The 10,553-nt window shown below is 38.0% G+C and overlaps 1 protein-coding gene across 1 annotated transcript in view; it reads right to left on the reverse strand.

Annotated features, from left to right (window-relative positions):
• Nucleotides 1–4,025: 4,025 nt before the first annotated feature.
• GMCL1 (germ cell-less, spermatogenesis associated 1) overlaps nt 4,026–10,553 on the reverse strand; it is a 58,130-nt gene continuing 51,602 nt past the window's right edge. Inside the window, exon 15 of the mRNA XM_010845302.1 lies at nt 4,026–6,106. Within this exon, the coding sequence (XP_010843604.1) occupies nt 5,978–6,106 (129 nt within the window). The 3' untranslated portion in view covers nt 4,026–5,977. The remainder of the gene's footprint in view (nt 6,107–10,553) is intronic.

The following is a 10,553-nucleotide window of genomic DNA, read 5'->3' on the forward strand; positions in this document are numbered from 1 at the left end:
GTCTGACACTGTTTCCACTTTTTCCCCATCTATTTCCCATGAAGTGATGGGACCGGATGCCATGATCTTCGTTTTCTGAATGTTGAGCTTTAAGCCAACTTTTTCACTCTCCTCTTCCACTTTCATCAAGAGGCTTTTTAGTTCCTCTTCACTTTCTGCCATAAGGATGGTGTCATCTGCATATCTGAGGTGATTGATATTTCTCCCGGCAGTCTTGATTCCAGCTTGTGCTTCTTCCAGCCCAGCATTTCTCATGATGTACTCTGCATATAAGTTAAATAAGCAGGGTGACAATATACAGCCTTGATGTACTCCTTTTCCTATTTGGAACCAGTCTGTTGTTCCATGTCCAGTTCTAACTGTTGCTTCCTGACCTGCATATAGGTTTCTCAGGAGGCAGGTCAGGTGGTCTGGTATTCCCATCTCTTTCAGAACTTTCCACAGTTTATTGTGATCCACACAGTCAAAGGCTTTGGCATAATCAATAAAGCAGAAATAGATGTTTTTCTGGAACTCTCTTGCTTTTACGATGATCCAGCGGGTGTTGGCAATTTGATCTCTGGTTCCTCTGCCTTTTCTAAAACCAGCTTGAACATCTGGAAGTTCACGGTTCACATATCGCTGAAGCCCGGCTTAGAGAATTTTGAGCATTACTTTACTAGCGTGTGAGATGAGTGCAATTGTGCGGTAGTTTGAGCACTCTTTGGCATTGCCTTTCTTTGGGATTGGAATGAAAACTGACCTTTTCCAGTCCTGGGGCCACTGCTGAGTCTTCCAAATTTGCTGGCATATTGAGTGCAGCACTTTCACAGCAGCATCTTTCAGGATTTGAAATAGCTCAACTGGAATTCCAACACCTCCACTAGCTTTGTTCATAGGGATGCTTTCTAAGGCCCACTTGACTTCACATTCCAGGATGTCTGGCTCTAGGTGAGTGATCACACCATCATGATTATCTTGGTCATGAAGATCTTTTTTGTAGTTTTTCTGTGTATTCTTGCCACCTCTTCTTAATATCTTCTGCTTTTGTTAGGTCCATACCATTTCTGTCTTATCAAGCCCATCTTTGCATGAAATGTTCCCTTGGTATCTCTCATTTTCTTGAAGAGATCTCTAGTCTTTCCCATTCTGTTGTTTTCCTCTATTCCTTTGCAGTGATCTCTGAGCAAGGCTTTCTAATCTCTCCTTGCTATTCTTTGCAGCTCTGCATTCAGATGCTTGTATCTTTCCTTTTCTCCTTTGCCTTTCGCTTCTCTTCTTTTCACAGCTATTTTTTAAGGCCTCCCCACACAGCCATTTTGCTTTTTTGCATTTCTTTTCCATGGGGATGATCTTGATCCCTGTCTCCTGTACAATGTCACAAACCTCATTCCATAGTTCATCAAGTACTCTATCTATCAGATCTAGTCCCTTAAATCTATTTCTCACTTCCACTGTATAATCATAAGGGATTTGATTTAGGTCATACCTGAATGGTCTAGTGGTTTTCCCTCCTTTCTTCCATTTAAGTCTGAATTTGGCAATAAGGAGCTCATGATCTTAGCCACAGTCAGCTCCCGGTCTTGTTTTTGCTTACTGTATAGAGCTTCTCCATCTTTGGCTGCAAAGAATATAATCAATCTGATTTCGGTGTTGACCATCTGGTGGATGTCCATGTAGAGTTTTCTCTTGTGTTGTTGGAAGAGGGTGTTTGCTATGACCAGTGCGTTCTCTTGGCAAAACTCTATTAGCCTTTGCCCTGCTTCATTCTGTACTCCAAGGCCAAATCTGCCTGTTACTCCAGATGTTTCTTGACTTCCTACTTTTGTATTCCAGTCCCCTATAATGAAAAGGACATCTTTTTCAGTGTTAGTTCTAAAAGGCCTTGTAGGTCTTCATAGAACTGTTCAACTTCAACTTCTTCAGCGTTCCTGGTTGGGGCATAGACTTGGATTACTGTGATATTGAATGGTTTGCCCTGGAAACGAACAGAGATCATTCTGTCATTTTTAAGATTGCATCCAAGTACTGCATTTCGGATTCTTTTATTGACCATGATGGCTACTCCATTTCTTTCTTCTAAGGGATTCCTGCCCACAGTAGTAGATATAATGGTCATCTGAGTTAAATTCACCCATTCCAGTCCATTTTAGTTTGCTGATTCCTAGAATGTCGACGGTTCACTCTTGCCATCTCCTGTTTGAGCACTTCCAATTTGCCTTGATTCATGGACCTAACAGTCCAGGTTCCTATGCAATATTGCTCTGTAGAGCATCAGACCTTGCTTCTATCACCAGTCACATCCACAACTGGGTATTGTTTTTGCTTTGGCTCCATCCGTTCACTCTTTCTGGAGTTATTTCTCCACTGATCTCCAGTAGCATATTGGGCACCTACTGACCTGGGGGGTTCCTCTTTCAGTATCCTATCATTTTGCCTTTTCATATTGTTCATGGGGTTCTCAAGGCAAGAATACTGAAGTGGTTTGCCATTCCCTTCTCCAGTGGACCACATTCTGTCAGACCTCTCCACCATGACCTGCCCATCTTGGGTGGCCACACAGGGCATGGCTTAGTTTCATTGAGTTAGACAAGGCTGTGGTCCTAGTGTGATTAGATTGACTAGTTTTCTGTGATTATGGTTTCAGTGTGTCTGCCCTCTGATGCCCTCTTGTAACACCTACCATCTTGAGTTTCTCTTACCTTGGATGTGGGGTATCTCTTCTCTTACTTGGGTTTCTCTTACCTTGGACCTGGGGTATCTCTTCACAGACACCTCTAAGGCACATTAAACATTAAGCATCTGTGATTCCTACAAATGTACTATCTTGAGACTTGGTTAAATTGTTTTACCTTTTCTAGTCCTATTTTATGTAAAATCACCAGTCTTTACAAAAGCATCCTACTTTTAATCTTTACAGAGGGCTTCCCTGGTGGCTCAGATAGTAAAGCATCTGCCTGCAATGTGGGAGACACAGATTCAATCCCTGGGTTGGGAAGATCCCCTGGGGAAGGAAATGGCAACCAACTCCAGTACTCTTGCCTGGAAAATTCCATGGATGGAGGACCCCCCCCCACAGTCCACAGGGTCGCAAACAGTTGGACATGACTGAGCAACTTGACTTTATCTTTACAAATGGATGCATACTATTGAGTCAGTAATTTCACCACCAATTAGATATAGTTTGACCACTAGTTAATAGAGGTTGATGATGTTTGAGGTTTTCTGTTTTTGTATCCTTTTATCATGGACTTTCAGAAGAATTGCAAACTCTGTGGTTGGGAGGAAACTACTGTGACTTCTTTTTTAATGTAGTTAATGGATTTAGGTCCAAATTACTTGAAGTTATGATTCAACACATCATTCTAGGTGATTGATAAATTATCTACCATTTGCATTCTATTATCCTTTTCTATTCTTTACATGGGTTCATCTTTAAGGGAATATAATTCCTGACAGTTTCAGCGTTAACAGTCCAATATTCTAGAGCACCTCTGTTCAACAGAACTTTTTGCAATGATGAACAGACTATATTTGCACTGTCCAATACAGTAGCCACTAGTTCCTTGTGGTTAACTAAGCACTTGGAATGTATCTATGTGACTGAGGAAGTAAATTTTAAGTTCTATTTATTTTTAATTAGCTTTGATAGCCACAGTGACTCTGGTCACCCTATTTTTACATCTGATGTTGAAATTTGCTTATTAATGATGGCAATCAATCCTCTTTAAAGACTTTGAAATGTGATAAAATGTTGGCTACTAAATGCTTGGTAAAAAACTAATGACTACCACTAATCATTTAATTTTGCCTACCTTGCTAAGTTTCAAGCCAAATTTTTGAAAAAGAAAGGTATATTTATATATCTCTAGTAATTTAGCATGGAACTCTAGAATATTTCCTCATAAGGACCTCTTCTTTACTGATAGCCAAGTAAAAATAATTATTAGTTGGCTAAATATTGTTTTCTAGCCCTTGCAGCTTAAAAAAAGACTTGGCAAAGGTTATAAGGCAAAAGGTGACCAACACAAAAATCTTCATATATATTAGTTGATATAAGACTCCAGCTGATACTTAATACTTTATTAAGAAGATTCCAATTAAAAAGAATGAAAAGTATGCAAAGTATTTGGTAAGAAAACAAAAGCAGATCTTTACTATCAGTGTGGAGTACTAGCTGACAATTACCGGTTTCTCCAGTGAGACTACAACCTACTTGTGACTGAAGAAATAATTCTTTTGTTTGTAAGCAATTTGGCTAGGAAACAAACAAGGGACAGGAACCATATATAATTCCACTTTGATCAATTCATACAAGTGAAATGAAATAATTTTACTAATATACTCAAACTTTAATTATCTTTACTCCCAAGATTTGTAAAAATTCAGTTATTTAAATTTGATTTAAATTTGGTATTTATATTTTTAATATGTAAGGGTAAGGAATCTCTGATGTTACAATAAGGAAAAAAACAAAAGCATCTCATGAAAGAGATACAGCCAAATACAAAAACAAGAAATGTAGTCTCTTGATACAGCCAAATTATTGTATTAAAACCATTCAAACTACAGTTCTAGGGGTAGAGATAGGGAAGGCATTTAAAAGCTTCCTTTAAATTCACCATGAGGGATCAATTTTGAAAGGACAAAAGTGATTTATGATCTATGGACATATCGCTAGGGAATAAAAACTAGCAATGAGTTCTAAAAGTTAAATCTAACTATAAAAAATTCAAACTTGGAAAAAAAAATTCTGGTTTCAACTGAGTTATTTTTTTGGTTCATTTTATATGTTATTTATTCTTTCTCCAAATGAGTATTTATTATTTGTACAGGTACACAAAAGTAGTTCCCATTTTTCTTAAAACATACTAAAAATATTTATTAACCACAAAAAATACTCACTTTGACTTGAAAAATGATGAGCATGTCTATTTTCAAAATAGCAGTAAATGCAAGAACCGAACATATATAAATCATGAAAAATGTACATCTCATTTTTGACAAAAATAAGTTCTATTTATACATTAATGCTTTATTATCAGCTTCTATATGATATCCTCCGACCTTATATACATTTACTATGAGATTTCTAATATTATGTTTAACTCAAAGGCACTCAATTCGGAGATTATAAAGTCCTGAGATTCCCAACTAAAATTTGAAAATAAATAATTCAAAGACCACAGAATATGAAAATGTTTAACGTATAATATTTGGTATATAAATAATCTGTGACCTAATAATAAAATTGTACAGAATGTCAAAGAAAAGACCATAAAAGGCAAAGGAATATCCTTGGAATCAAACTAATTTTCTTCCCCTATTCAAGATCATTTGAAAGCCTGAAGCTGATTTTTTTCTTGTTAAAATGCTAGGAAAGCAAAATAAAAAAGCATGAAAATGCTAAAGTTAAATAAAAGTTCCTCAGCTTAGTCTTCAAAACCATGAAAAAATATTTAATGACTAATAACATATGTAGACTAGAAGAATATCTGACTAGTAGGAGGAATCATAAAGAGCAGCTGGAAAAAAAATTAAGGACAGCTTTAAATATACCAATTGAAAGAGCATTTATAATTGGCCAGATTATTCCTTTAGCATTCTTTTAGTCAGATAAAAATGAAACTAACAGATGGATAATTGAGGTTCACTAACATTAAGTAGGATCAAAGTTCAAGCTGAAAACTGACTCTATGTATGGTTGCAGAGAAATGGGAAATTTACCTATAGCAATTTTCTACTGATGCTAAATTAAAAAGCATGAGTTGATATCTTTATTAGCAAATGGTTTGACAGATATTCTCTTGGCTTTAAAATGCTTTTCCATATATGCATAGAAATGTAATGAGGATAAGAATAGTCTTCTGTATTATCTGTACAGTTCGTAAGGCCTTTGTCATTGTTAGTCACCTTAGATGTGAATATCTGCAGGGCCATTAAATTAAAGCTGGCAAAAAAGTTTTCAAAGTGCTACTGTTTCCAACTGGTGAGTTCTTCAGTTTTCTGGATTTTCTGGATGATGACTATTTTCAGTTCTTTTTTCTGGCGATATATACAGGAAGTTACAGCAGATATATAAAGGGAAGATCAGAAGCCTGCTGTCCAAGTTCATCACTACTTGTTCCTATAAAACAAATTTGTTACTTTAATGATAATAGTAGTAGTATAAAAATAAAACAGAGAACCAACTGTTGAACTGAGTGAACTAAAGGTTAGTATGGTGGTTAAAAGTTTGCATCTGAAATCTGACAGTCTCTGTTCAAATCTCAAGACTTCCACCCACTAGCTTTGTGACCTCGGGCAAGTCACTGACTTTATCAACTGCAGCTTCCTCACTGTAAAAGAGGAGAATAACCACTCCATAGGATTCTACTAGGATTAAATGAGACAATGCACATAGAGGGCTCAGCAAAGCCAGCTATATATTAAATTACCAATAACGGTAGTTATTTTCATTACTGGAAAATTTCTATCAAGTACCTACATATTTTATGAACAGATACGGCCCAGAAATAGAGACTTCTCATTTGGTTTCTATGTCTGATGGTCTTTATGTGCAGCAAATACTTGATGGGAGTCATTATTGTCACAACAATAAGCATGGCCCCTTCCCACCCTTGTCTAAGATTTCCCACCATCTCTAATGCAAACAAGTTATTTGTCTCTTGGAACCTAAAATACATTACCATGTAAAATCAATTTCAAGTTCAGTTACATCAATATACATGAGAACAACTTGAGATTCTAGAGACAGGAGTTGATACTACACCTGAGAGCTACAAATATAACCCTCACTCACTCATGTTACAGATCTCTGGAACTGTTTACCAGCAGGTTTTCATGAAAAGAATAAATCCTTTTAGAGTATAAGCAGTAGCCCTGAAATGGGAACTCCTCTATTTTTTCAATAGTTGGATATATTCTCTGAACTAATATGCATTTGTTTTATCTTTATACATTCTGGAGAATACACTTTTAAAAAAAGTTAAAAAAATATTTATTTTTGACTGTGCTGGGTCTTTGATTCTGTGTGGACTTTCTCTAGTTGTGGTGAGTGGCTGCTACTCCTCATGGTAGTACACAGGCTTTAGGCGAGCGGTCTTCAGTAGTTGCAGCTCATAGGCTCAGCAGTCACGGCTTCTGGGCTCTAGAGTATGGGCTCAGTAGGTGTGATGCACGGGCTTAATTATCTGCGGCACGTGGAATTTTCCCGGACCAGGGATCAAACTCATGTCCCCTGCACTGGCAGGCAGATTCTTATCCAGTGTACCACCAAGGAAGTCCCTGAAGAATATACTTTTAAAATACTGTTTAAATCTAGAATTTTATATTATTTACTGAAGCATGTGTTCCTACTAAGGGACTAAAGAGGGACTAAAACTGCAACATTTGAGTGACAGACAAAGGCTCAGCTAGATACAGCTTCTATGTTGGGGGATCAGCAAGATAAATTTGGATAAAGAAGGCAGGGAATAGAAATGTTACACACAGACACACACACTATAGTCTCCAAATTGGGCAAAGTGGTATTTTGTTGTTTAAGTGAACAAAATGGATATGATGACAAGTCAGATGAGGCATCACCTGGGCTGATGGTGCAAACAGGGCTGGCAGACAGCAAGCATGTCAAAGCACAGTTGACCTTCAGATGCTTAAGTCACCCTGGACTAGTCAACATGAGTAGCAATAACCTGACTCAAGGCAGATTTACTAAGTCTATTGAAGACAAAGGCTTTGATGATGTGTGTATCTGATGATAAAAGCAAGATTCTCTACTCACAACTCTTAAGAAAATTAGCATTCTGGTATCTAAATATAGTTAAGGTTGGTGGGGGAGAGTAGGTCAAAGACCCAATTCTGGGGAAAGAGAGCCATGCAGATATCACTTGGGGGCTGAATGGACATACCAATTTCTGATTATAACACTGTACTAATCCCCATTTCCCGTTCATTAGATACCTAATTCTTGCTTTCTTAAAACCTTTAATTCCGCCCGATGGCTCAGTTTATATCTATACGTGCACCTTTATCTTTAGAAAAGCTCCATTTTCCTTCTTGCACTATGGCATGGGAGCAGTGAAGCCCATACATCACAGCATCAGACATAGTGGTGGTATCTTCCTAGTTTTCATCTGTTTCCAGACTGTTTTTTCTATCTTCTCTGCTTCTCTGAGGCTCATGTTACTTATTTCTACTATAGCTCTATTATTTCTAAATTCCAGAATCCTTAAGTCCAACTCCTTACTAGAAATCTTCACTTAGACATAAAGCAACTCAAGTTTAAATCATCAGCTACTGAATACTACCTACCATTTCCATTCTTTTTGGGCCGTCAGTGCTGTCATGCTTGCAACTGGTTTTGATTCCCCATCCTAGTTCTTAAATACTTCATTCCAGGTTACTTTTTTTGCCCACCCCTTAAATACCAACGCTCCCTAGGTTTCCATCCTGTCATATTCTCAACATAATTTCCTGTAGGTTGTCTGATCCAATCGTTATTCCTAGCCCAGGCACTGCTGATAAACGCTAGACCCATTTATCCACCAGTGTTCCAATTTTTACGTCAGTGCCCTCAAATCAAATATGCTTTAAACAGAATTCATCATCTCTTTACCCCCAAGTCATGTTCATTTTCCTTCCTATAATTCAAATATAAGGGAAAAAAGTTGCCCAAGTCACAAAGCCAGGTACTATCTCTGACTACTTTCTTCCTCACACTCACACACACACTTAAGCATCAAATTCTACCAAGTGCACCCCTTAATTTTGAGAACCTATCAACATCTCTTCACCCCATTACTATCCTCCTTAAGTTGAGGTTCTCGTTGTTTCTGATCTGGGTTACAGCAAGAGCATCTTTTTTTTTTTTTAATTGGATATTGGTTTATTTTTTTAAAGGGTCTTTACTGAGGTATAAACATACAAGTTATATAAAATATACAATAAGTTCTACTACATGTATATACACTTGAGAAACCAGCATACTCAAGATAATAGACATATCCACCCCCATCCATCCCCCTCAGTGTCCTTAGGTTCCTGATGCTTCCGCCACCCTCTGGAAACCAACTGCCTGCTTCTGTTCCATAGTCTGCCTTTTCTAGAGTTTTAAATAAAAAGAATCATACAGAATGCACTCTTTTTTGTCTCACTGCTTGCATTTAGATTATTTCATCCATGTTATTGTGTGTACCAGTAATTCATGCTTTGTTTACTGCTGATAATTTGGATTATAGCAATAGTTTCTAAAAACTGTCTTCTTGCCATTATCATGCCTCTAAGCTCAAAATGAATTCTAAAGACCTAAATGTAAGATCAGAAACCATAAAACACTAAGAGGAGAACATTGGCAGGACATTGTATAAAATATAAAATCATAGCGAAGTCCTCTATGACCCACCTCCCAGAGTAATGAAATAAAAACAAAAATAAACAAATGAGACCTAATTAAACTTAAAATCTTTTGCATGGCAAAGGAAACTATATAAACAAAGTGGGAAGACAATCTTCAGAATGGAAGAAAATAATAGCAAATGAAACAATTGACAAAGGATTAATTTCCAAAATATACAAGGAGCTCATAAAACTGAACACCAGAAAAACAAACAACCCAATCAAAAAAGTGGGCGAAAACTTAAACAGATATTTCTCCGAAGAAGACAAACAGATGGCTAATAAACACCTGAAAAGATGCTCAACACCACTCATTCAGTTCAGTTCAGTTCAGTCGCTCAGTCGTGTCCCAACTCTTTGCGACCCCATGAATTGCAGCATGCCAGGCCTCCCTGTCCATCACCAACTCCCGGAGTTCATTCAAACTCAAGTGTATCGAGTCAGTGATGCCATCCAGCCAATCTCATCCTCTGTCGTCCCCTTCTCCTCCTGCCCCCAATCCCTCCCAGCATCAGAGTCTTCTCCAATGAGTCAACTCTTCGCATAAGGTTCCTTCCAAAGAATACCCAGGACCGATCTCCTTTAGAATGGACTGGCTGGATCTCCTTGCAGTCCAAGGGACTCTCAAGAGTCTTCTCCAACACTATAGTTCAAAAGCATCAATTCTTCAACGATCAGCTTTCTTCACAGTCCAACTCTCACATCCATACATGCTACTGGAGATCAGTGGAGAATAACTCCAGAAAGAATTAAGGGATGGAGCCAAAGCAAAAAAAATACCCAGTTGTGGATGTGACTGTGATAGAAGCAAGGTCTGATGCTGTAAAGAGCAATATTGCATCAGATCAGATCAGATCAGATCAGTCGCTCAGTCGTGTCTGACTCTTTGCGGCCCCATGAATCACAGCACGCCAGGCCTCCCTGTCCATCACCAACTCCCGGAGTTCACTCAGACTCAGTCCATCAAGTCAGTGATGCCATCCAGCCATCTCATCCTCTGTCATTCCCTTCTCCTCCTGCCCCCAATCCCTCCCAGCATCAGAGTCTTTTCCAATGAGTCAACTCTTCACATGAGGTGGCCAAAGTACTGGAGTTTCAGCTTTAGCATCATTTCTTCCAAAGAAATCCCAGGGCTGATCTCCTTCAGAATGGACTGGTTGGATCTCCTTGCAGTCCAA

Source organism: Bison bison, unplaced genomic scaffold (genome assembly GCF_000754665.1).
Source record: "Bison bison bison isolate TAMUID 2011002044 unplaced genomic scaffold, Bison_UMD1.0 scf7180017864215, whole genome shotgun sequence".
Classification (NCBI taxonomy): domain Eukaryota; kingdom Metazoa; phylum Chordata; class Mammalia; order Artiodactyla; family Bovidae; genus Bison; species Bison bison.